The sequence below is a fragment of the Cottoperca gobio genome, chromosome 19 (assembly GCF_900634415.1).
Source record: "Cottoperca gobio chromosome 19, fCotGob3.1, whole genome shotgun sequence".
Classification (NCBI taxonomy): domain Eukaryota; kingdom Metazoa; phylum Chordata; class Actinopteri; order Perciformes; family Bovichtidae; genus Cottoperca; species Cottoperca gobio.
This window is the reverse complement of record NC_041373.1, coordinates 18,221,135-18,233,274: the sequence shown is the minus strand read 5'-3', so window position 1 is coordinate 18,233,274 and position 12,140 is coordinate 18,221,135. Positions and strand designations below refer to the sequence as shown.

Genomic DNA, 12,140 nt, shown 5'->3' with positions numbered 1-12,140 from the left:
GTGATGAAAGATTTCTTTACGACTTCCTGAAGTTTCTTTTTCTTGGGAAATTGTATAGCCACAAATCCAAGAATATGAAAATGAAAACAGCCATCCCTTAATTCTTTTGTTTCTCTTTCTTTATAAGACCTGATCCTATTGGTCTAATGCAAAGATCTTTAAGCCACGATGTACATGAAATAAAGAAAGTGTAAAAAATGCATTCAGTATCAAATAATAAATATGAATGGTAAAATATTTTGCGATCAATTAAAACATACTATTTAAAGTCTGTATAAGCTGTGTATACTTTTATTGATTCAGAAAATATACACAAATATCATAGTAATAAAGTTGAAGCATGGTAAAGAAGAAATGTACAGGACATCCGACAGCTCGTTCCCATCAGTCCATCCTGACAAACCTGGGTCAAAACACTCGTTGAAATAGGAACAAGAACCTCTCTGTCATTGTCTGCCACAGTGGGAAATCAAAACGCACACATCTGGCAGACTCTAAAGGTTAGCGGTACAAATATCTGTTTCACATTTTCCCCAGCACTGTCAGGAAGTAAACATTACTCTTCTCTCCAGCCCCATCTTTAAACAATCTGTCATATTCTGGCAAAAGGTATCTACACATTTTACATGTATTATAAAACAAAGGGTGACAATAGCAAAAGTAAAGAACAAAAACACCAGGCTTGTTCACCACCAAGATCTTATAACTTTCTCAAGTCTTTTCATACAGTTACAAGCTGGACTAAGGCTTTATCATATCGTACAATCCTCATGGCTCTCCCCCTTCATCCCCGCCCTCCTCTTCCTTCTCTTTACACATTCAATGAGCCTGTTTTCCTCGTAGGTAAGACGGTTTGCTGAAGAAGAGGAAGTTTTAATTGGGGACTAGTCTTCTGTTATGATTCGTGGGTAACTCATCAACAGTCAGTCTTCCCTCCTCCATCCCTCAGGCTCTTTAAGGGAAATGCAAAATCAAAACGAACGCTTAAGACAGAAACACACCGACAGACACGGACACTAATTTACAAAAACCCGCCTCGCTCCCATCCCCAAGTTCCAACTTCTAAAATCTGATCCTCTCTTTGATCCCTTTCTCATCTGTTACCGGCCTGAATACACTTTGTGTTTGTCTCCATAGTTGTTTACATATTCATTTATAATCAAGAACACCACAAGCAGCGGATGCAGCTCTGAAACATTAGCAGTTTGATATCACAGGTGTAAACCACAGAATAATTTAAATGTAGTCCATTTTGTGCACTTTGATTTTTTTTTCTGCAGTCGATGGGCAGGTGAATATGAGTGAAGAAGGGGCGGGACCTGTTTGACCCAATCCCCCCCCCCCCTCCCCTCCTCCGGCCACATCCCGAAAAAGCAGTTCCAACCAGTTCCAGCCAAGAGTTTGTTTGTTTGACCGGCTGGTTTCTATCGTCTCAGTGTTCCTTCAGCTCTTCCTGGTCACCACTGTTCACACAGCATACTGACAGACACACGGACGGCCTCGACCCCCCCCCCCCACCCTAAGGGCCCGCAACGCCTCCCCCTGCTCCTCTTGTCCTCCGCCACTCATTCATGTCTTCTTTCATCCATTTGAAAAGTAAGGGGTACCCTTTGATACCCTGCAGCTGCTGAAACACAAAAATCACAAGCGAAGAAGAGAAATGTTTCATTCTATATTTACAGATGCAGACGATGTGTGTGTGTGTGTGTGTGTGTGTGTGTGTGTGTGTGTGTGTGTGCGAGAGACATGTCCCTACCTGCCACTGACCTGCAGGCCAGCCAGGAGAAACTCACTTTGCCAGATGTTCAAACGGCACACTGACCTGAGTGTGGAGGGAAAGATAAGAAGTGATCTTCCACGTTCACATTGATTTCAGAAAGTGGATATTTGTGATCTGTTCGTAGTTTCACAAAGTTTGCTGCTTAGAAGAAATGAAGCGTGGTGGTGTTACGAGACAGTGGGCCCCCGGGCACAGGCGTGAGAAAGGCCCCAACACCTCTCCGACAGAGGAGCAGCACACTTTACAGTTGTTTGGACTCTTGTTGGTTTGTGTTTCTTTGTAGTTGTTCTGCCTCTATTTGTGGTTATTTCGTTTGTCTTTGTGGTTATTTTGTGTGTCTTTGTGGTTGTTTTGTGTGTCTTTGTAGTTGTTTTGTGTGTCTTTGTGGTTATTTTGTGTGTCTTTGTAGTTGTTTTGTGTGTCTTTGTGGTTATTTTGTGTGTCTTTGTAGTTGTTTTGTGTGTCTTTGTAGTTGTTTTGTGTGTCTTTGTAGTTGTTTTGTGTGTCTTTGTGGTTATTTTGTGTGTCTTTGTAGTTGTTTTGTGTGTCTTTGTGGTTATTTTGTGTGTCTTTGTAGTTGTTTTGTGTGTCTTTGTAGTTGTTTTGTGTGTCTTTGTGGTTATTTTGAGACACTTTGTGGTTGTTTCACCACTTTTTATAGTCGTTGTGTGTCTCTTTGTGATCTCTTTGCATCTCTTTGTAGTTGTTTTATGTTTGTTTGTGGTTATTTTGAGTCTCTTCCTGGTTCCTCTTTGAGTGACATTTTGTAGTTGAGGGCCAGGGGGGCCCCTGGTCCTGTGGGTGTAGGCCCTTTCAGGCAGACACATTGACAAAAGAGCAGACTTTGAATCACAACAGTGACCAAATCATAAAACAACCACAAAGTCATCTAACACTGATGATCAGTGGACGCATTAACCTCAGAGGGTTCGAAGCAAATGTCCTTGTTTTGTTTACTGTTCAGACATAAAGTGTAAACTGAGATTGTAACATCTGAATTTGGAACCTCTTCTCCACCGAATAGTAAGATTATATAAGAAGTGATGTACAGACAGTCTGGATATTTAGAAATGCTGCTGAAGTTTAAGAAATAAGCCTAATAAATGAAGTACATTGAAGAGAGTCCAATAAGTCTAAAGAGGCTTTGGGACACAACGAGCCTGCCTTGGAGGATTAGTGTATTCTGTGTTTGTATCACATCAGACTTAAACTGCGCAGCAACACAAACTCTTCACCTCGTGATGTACGTAAGTAGAGACACAACACTTGTTAACAGCAGTGATGTCAGTTAGATTTGATCAGAGCTATGAAATATTAAATCTTCACCTTCCTAAGCCTCAGGTGTGCTTGAACTACACGTTATGAACTTATGCCATGAGCAGACAGTAATTATCTTATCGGCTGAAAACAATCCATCTCCATGCAACTGCTGCTGACTCTGTGAGTCGCCTCCTTACTCTGGATGTCCTGATGAATAAAACGAGGACACTCGAGTCTTGCTGAACCTGTCGAGACACAATCTTCTTACCTGCGATGCAGTTAAGCGTGACTGGTCGAGGCGTGCAGTGAGGTCGGAGGAGGAGACGTTGGCGGGTGCACCGCGATGAAGCCTCATGGCCACCTTCCTCTCTCGCTCGGCTCGCTCTGCTCTCCCCGCCTGAGGAGAGCGGTTACCTGCACACGCAGACAGACACACGCTTGAGCTTGACGCTTTTCACTCTGTTACGGTTGTGTCCACACACAACATCCTCACCTGACTGCTGGACGCCGCGCGTGGCCGGGTTCGAGGGAGCAGCGTCTGCCTCGTTCCTGACTCTGTTGGCTGCTGAGGGGTTCGGAGCAGGCGGCGGAGCTCGACCTCCGGCTCCTCTCTGGCCTCCTCCTGCTCGCTCCTCACCCTCTTTTCCCTCCCTCCTCTCCCTCTCTCCATCCTCTGCGGTCCTGCTGGCGCCCTGAAACACAGAGGAACAGAGAAAGGCTTTTGAACCTCCCAGCTGAAAGGAGTTTGCAAAAGCACGACGCTCACAGTGTTCTGCAAACTATAACCGTCACAGAGCGGGACGAGCCACTCACAAACTTCAGCATGTTCCAGTCAAAGACGTAGTCGTAGGAGAAGCCCTGTCTGTGGAAAAGGTTCCTGAAGAGCTGCCTCAGATATGAGTAGTCTGGCTTGTCGTCGAACCGCAGGGAGCGACACAAATTCAGGTAAGTGGAGAACTCAGCTGCGAAACACGAGAGAGAAATCAGAATCAGACTCAAGTTTGTGTGCACATATAAGGACTCTAAGTGGAGTCAGGTGAGGTGTCAAGTATTACTGCAAGTCTCTGCATTAAAACACGGCTGCTCCTCTAGCGCATCTGCTAGAAGAAATATATAAATAATATTGTACCAAAACTTTTCACCAGAAATGTTCAATCAACACAGCTTCCTCTTCCACTGCTTCGCACCACAATGACACTTAAAATAAGCTTCAGTGCACTTTTTGTTTTGCTCGTCTGCTCTCTGATGGTTTGTACTTTGGACTGAAGCCACAACATTCAGGAAGGTTTTGATTTTAATTGTGGGAAGCCAAAGTCCTGATTGCAATGAATACGTGCTTAATTGAGCAGCCCTAGTGTCCAGGCGTTTGAGAAGAAATGTGACAGAAATACTGCAAACATTGGCCTTAATACTGTTGTTACTCACAGGGGTATCCCTTGCAGAGCACCTCGATGGGTGTGGACATTTTCTTCTCACTGATACGTTCATACTTCTGCCTCTTGGTGGCAGCCTTGAGCCCCTGCCAGGGCAGAGAGCCCAGGTTGAAGTACATGAGAACGTAGCCCAGAGACTCCAGGTCGTCTCGCCTCGACTGCTCTGTGGAGGAAAAGCAAAAACACAAAGAGAGAGAGGAGAGCGTGAAGTGCCAAAAAAAGAAGGAGAAGAAAGGAGGCTGCAGTTCTGAGATCCAGTCCCCATCAATAAACATGCATCTTTCAACATGTTGTCACATTCACACCTGCACAGATTACCTCTGCGCGCTGTCTTACCGATGCCCAGATGGGTGTTGATGGAGGCATAGCGGGCGGTGCCGGTGAGGTTCTTATTCTCACGGTAGGGGATGTGCTGGTGCGTTCGGGCGTCGCGGTATTTCTTGGCAAGGCCGAAGTCGATAATGTAGACCAGGTTGCCCTTCTTGCCGAGCCCCATCAGGAAGTTGTCAGGCTTCACGTCTCTGTGGATGAAGTTCTTGGAGTGGATGTATTCAATCCTGCTGATCTGGAACAGAGAGACGGGGAACAAGATTTAGTTAAAGGAGAGAAGAAGTGGTCTCGCATGTAGAATTCAAATTAAAAATGCATAAAGGTACACTGTGAGATTTTAGGTTTAGACCTTCCAGAAATCTCCAGGGTGACTTGAGCCTGGCGTGCGCCACGAAATTAATTATGATAAACAATTATTTCCCTTAAAGGGATACTCCAACAATTTAGCAAACCACTTGCATAAAGTTGGAGGACTCACTACTTTGACTTTTCGCCCTGACACTACAACTCCCATAATGCAACTCAATACTTGGGATCTTTTGTTAGATACATGCCGACGACTTAAACCCCTAAATTCGTAACACAGGCTCAAATCTAATTTGAGATAAATATTGTGTCACGGTTACATAACAACATTCATGTTGCCTTTAGGAACGGTTTTTAAAATGTCAAAGAAAAAGATGCTCTGACAAGATTTGAGAGTTAGCTACCAAAAGACATTCTGTTAATTACTTATATTGTGATGAAATCAAAGCCAGAGGACAGAAAATAACACAGATGGAGAATGTAAAAGCAGGAAACTATCAGAACTGAAAAGCCATTGTGTCCTTGAATGCACCAACAAGATGTTTGTTTTAAAGCTCACAGCTGAATAACTACAGTTACAGTCTTTACAGGGATTGAGAACCTTTCACATGTTTCCTCATAGCATATTAAAAGAAGTGGAGATCAATGGCTGCCTATAAGGTAGGACATTTAGGGTTTGATCCTTTCTGATCAAACGCATCAAAAAACACCAACTGTGGAATGAAATTGAAAAACTACTAAATTAGAATCCGTCGTTCTTTACGTTCAGAGGAGCGAGTCCTCATAGTGAGGGCTGGCAAACACTCCTTTTTCAGATCATCACTTGATATCTCTTCATATATATTTAGTTATACGAGTGTTTGGTCTAAAACTGAAAGTGAGTTTTAAAGTCTCATTGCCGAGTGACATTATAGTGGAGTCATTGGTGCCGATCAAAACCCCCGTCAGCGTATCTGCAGATATATAGAAGTCATTTGATGGAACGGCATCTTAGTTATTGCTCCTTTAAAGGAGAGATTTCACAGCGACAGCAGAGAGAGCGATTAGGAAAAGAGGTCAAAGTTTGGACGAAAAGAACAAATGTGCCAATCACAGAGTGAAGAATGACATATGAGGGATTAAAGAGGCTCATCAGAGCCACCGCAGGCTGACCCCAGCGACCAGGATTAGGCCGTCTCGTGGATCTTCTGTGTCCTAGATTGCATTTGACTTTTATGGAGGAGCTGAATGGTCGGAGATAGCGAGGGGATAAGCTTTTGTCTCGAGCCGGGAAACAAGCTTCAAAGGTTTAGATGAGTTATTCTACGATTTCAAATGATCCACTTAGTTCCAGTTAAAAATAGCCACAGCCGTTTATTGAAATCTCCTCAGTGCATAATGTGCAAAGGTGCAACTTTAGACGACTGAGGATTGGAATTGCATCATTTATACGCTTTTTACCACCAAACTTACCACAAATATGCGTTTTATTAAACACGGGAAACCCCACTAAAAAAGTATTAGTCTGGTGGCTTTGAAAAGAGCATATTAACTGTATGTTTTGTACGTTAATAAATTATAATAATTGTACACATCCCTGTGGATTCTGTCTATTATATATTCGCTTCAACGGGCGCCAAATAATTATCGTGTCCACTGGGGGTCATGTTCCCGGAGCCGATAAATACCTGTGATCTGATTCTCAAATAAGACAAAAGCCAGATGTTGGAGGATGTTAGTGGGTTTTTGGAAAGGAGCATTAATGTGTACCTTCCCTGTATTTATACCTGTCCCTGTTTATGTAGGGTGCCTTCAGGAACCTCTTTATAAAGACTCAGTGGACCCTGGTGGAGCCTCCATGAAACACAAGTGCTCTTCAGCGAGCTCTTAAAGTAATTAGCCACTACGGAGGGACTGTGTGCGGACACATTAAGTTTTGGACTGCAGTCAGCGTGTCTCACCATCTGGTCGGCCAGCAGCAGGACGGTCTTCAGACTGAACTTGCGGGAGCAGAAGTTGAACAGGTCCTCCAGACTGGGGCCCAGCAGCTCCATCACCATCACGTTGTAGTCGCCTTCGGCTCCGCACCACTTAATAGACGGGATTCCTACTGTGGGGAGGAAGGGGGGGGCATCAGAGGGGGAGGAAATAATAACACAGGGTTGAGAAACTAGTGTATATGTATATAGGTTATAATCTACTATTGACACACACCTTCTTCTCTTATTAATGCTACTACCGCTACTATAGCAGAAGTTTATATTAATAATATTAATTATTTATACAGTTTCAAGCTTGAGCTTAAAGGGCTTTCCAGAATAAAAATAAATAAACTTTTATATAATATATATAATTATAATATATATATATATATAATTATAATATATATATATATAATTATAATGTATATATATATATATATATATATTTAATATATTATATATTTAATATATATAATATACTTAAATTAAATATATTAAGTTAAAATATGTATTATATATATATATAATATATTATATATATATATTATATAATATATTATATATATATATATATATATATATACTTAATATATTTAATTTAATATATTATATTAAATATATAATATATTAAGTATATATACTTAATTTAATATATTATATATATTAAATATATTATATATTAAATATATTATATTTAAAAATAATTGTTTTAATAGTTATTCATCTGTTTTTCTCAGCCTGCCTCTGTGCTGCTGTAACATGTCAATTCCCCTCTACTGAATGACCATAAATATCAATCAACAACTTAAATGCTCCTTAATTCCAGTCAAAGATGTCTTCCAGTGTCCCTGGATGACCCTGAATGCACCTTAAATGCCCTGAAATAATGCACTGCAATGCTCCTACACAACTGCAATCATCATTTCCCTCACCAGCTCTAAATAACCCCTCAGCGCCTCTTACGCTCTTCACTGCCTCTCAGTGCCCCGTAGTAAAGCTCTAACAAACCCTGCGCATCTTACCTCCGCCCTGCATCATCTTGTAGAATTTGCTCTCGATGTGGAGCTGTGGATGTTTGGTTTTCACACATTCCAGTTTGATGGCTACTTCTTCTCCTGTAGCGATGTTAGAACCTGAAGAGATTTAAAAGATCATTTAAAAAGGATCTGTGAAATGTAAGAGTAGAATCTGTGCACCACTGGAATATGTGTAGTATTGTAATCTAAGAAGATTAGGAGCCAACAAACAAACCAAATTCTCACCAAGGTAAATATCTCCAAAGGATCCGCTTCCTATCTTCCTCCCGAGGCGGTACTTGTTCCCCACCCTCAACTCCATGGCTCCTGAGCTTTTCAACACACTGAAGGGGCAAACACACACAAAGCTGTCATCAATCAGTGGTGATCAATAAGAGTAAAAGGACAGTGGTGCAAAGCTGCAGACTTTAAACTCAAAGCCATGAGCTCTGGGGCGGCTGTATCATGAAAGAAAGAGAAACTGGGAGCTCGGGAAACGGCGGCGATGAGAAAGAAAAGTGCAAATCACTGAAGCAAAGCAGTGACGTAGTGCAGAGTTGATTTACTGAAACTAGGGAGGACAATGTTGCTCACTTCCAGCTGATGCTATGAAGAAACTTTATGTCACTAAACCCAGAGAAGAATCCAAGCGTGCGAGTAAACAGGGACGCTGCAGCCACCAACACTATATAGATCCTGTAAAGACAAAACCTGGGACATAGTAAACACAACCTAAACACATAAAAGATACATGTGAGAGACAAGTAGGAATAAAAACAAAAAGAGTTAAGATCAGCAACCAATCAGAACAAGAATTATTATTATTAATAATATTTAAGCAGACTGGTGTTGTGGCTTTGTACAGTATTATACTGTATATTATATCCTATATGACATTAAATGTAAAGGGTCTTTGAGTATCATGAAAAGCAATCTATAAATAAAATATATTTTTTATTAAATCAAATAATAATATAAAATCAAAGTTTTCCAATAAAACATAATAAGACCAGTGAGTTAAATCCCAGAACTGAGATTTGAGGGGTTTAACTGGTTCATCGCTCACAAGCGGGTCAGAGACATATTGAGAGAATTCAAATGTTTTAATTATTCTTAAATTAAGGGTAACGACCCCCACACAGGAGCTATATGCTCCACTCTAGCAGCAGCAACACACAGGCTCTCAGGTGCACCACCCTGCTTCTGTCCGCCATGTTTTGTTGAGTTAGAAACATTACACCTTCAGAAGACACGGAAATAAATTCTGTTAGCTCAGAGGACAACGATGTAGGCCAACGAAGTGTTTATGAAGTGCACGGGGGAAAAGGTGCGAGCAAAGACGTACAGCGTTGTGTAACATGATTTATTCAGACCTGCGAGAGAGGGTGGGGGGGGGGGGGCTGGATCAGCATCTCACACACTTTACCCAAAGCACTTCAAGGGAGTCTGGTCCTGTGTACAACAATTTGCATAAAGTCTTAATTTCTGCCTGGAGTCCCCTGGTGAATTTTGAATGAGTCATGTTTTCCTCGCTGAAGCCGTGTCTGTCTGAACGGCCATGAAACGGATTTAAAAGTGGGAAACGACTGAGGGCTTTTTTTCAACGGAGGTTTGACATTGCACTAAACGCTGACTTAGTTATTTTTGGCTGCATTGTAGAGCGACACCCCATCCACATACCCTATGCAGGGGAAACCAGGCAGAGCAAGACACTGCTGCACATCACCCTTTACATCATCTCCCCAGCTCTCAGAGCTGCTATACTGTCAGTGTTACAAAGCTGAGACCCACTATTGCTGCAAAGGGGCTGCAAAAAAACCAGGCGAGACGAGATCTTTCCGGAGAACACTTCCTGCAGCTGCTCCAGATGCCACAGGAGGAGATGTGGAAGGTGCTGGATGGAAAAAAACACACCGCTCATCCCGATGACCATCAAATGTAGTAATAACTCCTAAAACCGCACCCTCTATGCACAGGTAGGACCTCTGAACAAGCCCCCCCCCTCCTCCTCCCACCCTCCAACACGACTCTATTTGTCTAACCCACCCACACACACACACAGACGCCTCCAGACACCTTGACTAGCCAACATAGACCCCCACCCCACCTCCTCCTCACCGGGTTGTCAGGCTCCGTGGTCGCCCCCGCTGGCTCTGCCTCACTCAGGACCCTGGACAGCGACGCACCGACGCGGCTTCGGACGGCTCATAACCTCGGAGATCTGTGACCCGACCCCCCCACTCCCGAAAAAACACAGCCGACCGGAGCCGCGCGACTCTGGTGGATTCTCTGTCACGATATTTAATTTCTTTTTGTTGGGGGGGGGGAGGGAAAACGCCGAAACCAGACACTGAGCTCCTTCTATCTCTCTCCTCTAGCTGCTCTCCTCTCTCTCCCCCCTCACACACCCCCACCCAGCCCTCTCTCAGTTCACACCATTGACAATATCAATGATGTCATCCTCAGACTGGGAGAGGTACCCGGATGTTCTTAAAGCCGCCGCGCTGCTGCTGGTTTCTGCAGGCATGACCCTTCACGTAAAGCTGCTACATGTATTAACCCCAACAAATCATTCTCAAATTAAATATATAAGTATAATCTAGAGGAACAATATATATATATTTATTATTATACAGTGCTGTGTGCTGCACTAATTGTAGCGTCAACCCCCTCTAGTGGCGTTTCCTACAAACATCTTACTTTGCACTTTTTACTCCACTATATTTGTTTGACAGTATAATTGAAGATTCATATTTATAAAACAAATAATGTATTGTTATACTGTAGGTTAAAACATAAGCTAACAGGCGGTTTGTATAGAGAAACATAATTAAAATAAACTGCCACATTAAAGCGATGGACACTTTAATGCATCATTAATTATAATAATATCACATATATGATTCTGAAATGGGCCATTGTGCAGAATTAGTACTTTTACTTTTAGTATATTTTGATGCAGATTGAGTAACGTGTTGAATGCCTCCATTAGCTAAACTAAAGTACATTGAGCTAATTCATTTAACGTCTGTTGGGCTAACAACCTTGACTAACTTAAGTAAAACTGCAGCACTTTAATAACTTTTTGCCAGCATACATTCAGTTTTACAACGACAAACTAACATGTTGGCATTAGCATTATATAGATTAGCATATCTGAGGTAGAAAGCTAACGAATTTCAATAACACGAAAACAGCTTTGCTAATGCTAACAGCTAAAGCTAACAGCTAGCTTGATTTGTCGAGAAAACATTCACCCGGGAAAAAAGTATTTCATTGTATTTTTTTAACAACCCCAAAAATGTATTTTTCTGTAGGTAGCTCACCGTTACAGGAGCAGGTGAGGTTTCGTGTTTTGAGTTTGTGGGAAAGAATTCACAAAAAACAATCGTGAGAAAAACGTAAATAAGATTCCTGCGCATGCGCGAGAGAGAACAATGAATCATTCAGAAAAACATACAGAGATCATAAATTATAGTGTATATTTATAGTGAGCATTCACTTCAACATTCATGTTATTTATGTTTAAATGAATAATACTTACTTTTATAAAATAAAAAGATCAACAGAAATGTGTGTTAAACCAGCCTGGCTGTGATTGGCTAATGTTATGGGCTTTTAATCACTAAAATATTCTCTTTAAACGCAGGTCAGCAAACCAAATTACTCTTTCCTAAAGCTGTAAATCAAAGTGGAAACCTTGAATTCGAGGGTTTTTTCTCCTTTCTGCATTATAATTACTTCATTACTCGTTTAAAATAGAAGTTAAAGCAGAATAAAACATGACCGTGGGATGGGATGAACATGTATAATGCAGCATTCACCCCAACATGACCCTTTATAGCACTGCTAACAAGTACAGGAGATTGTTAAGCTTTTCTTGGGGTGAAATGCACTATAGTCCACCAAGTCAATGCTCTATGCATCTTTGTGTGTGGAATAAAAATGCATTGGCAGACAGTCCCATGGCACATGCTTAACATGTTAATTCATTGGCATTTAACGTGAAACAGCAAAGGAAAATGTGCTTTGAATACCTGACGTACAATAAGTC

At 41.8% G+C, this 12,140-nt stretch overlaps 1 protein-coding gene across 6 annotated transcripts; it reads right to left on the bottom strand.

Annotated features, from left to right (window-relative positions):
• Positions 1–268: 268 nt before the first annotated feature.
• csnk1e (casein kinase 1, epsilon) lies at positions 269–11,480 on the bottom strand. Of its 6 annotated transcripts, none has more exons than XM_029456552.1 (11): positions 11,413–11,480; positions 8,333–8,430; positions 8,093–8,203; positions 7,050–7,198; positions 4,810–5,038; positions 4,466–4,636; positions 3,854–4,002; positions 3,534–3,732; positions 3,309–3,454; positions 1,757–1,822; positions 269–1,627 (listed from the first exon to the last, which is right to left on the bottom strand). In XM_029456552.1, the coding sequence occupies exons 2-10, from the start codon at positions 8,406–8,408 to the stop codon at positions 1,790–1,792; spliced, it is 1,263 nt and encodes a 420-aa protein (XP_029312412.1). In that variant the 5' UTR covers positions 8,409–8,430; positions 11,413–11,480; the 3' UTR covers positions 269–1,627; positions 1,757–1,789. The 6 variants fall into 6 exon arrangements, with proteins under 6 accessions (XP_029312412.1, XP_029312411.1, XP_029312416.1 ...); XM_029456551.1 differs by lacking the exon at positions 11,413–11,480 and adding an exon at positions 10,205–10,477; XM_029456556.1 differs by lacking the exon at positions 11,413–11,480 and adding an exon at positions 10,205–10,477 and having other exon boundaries at positions 269–1,624.
• Between the last annotated feature and the right edge of the window lie 660 nt (positions 11,481–12,140).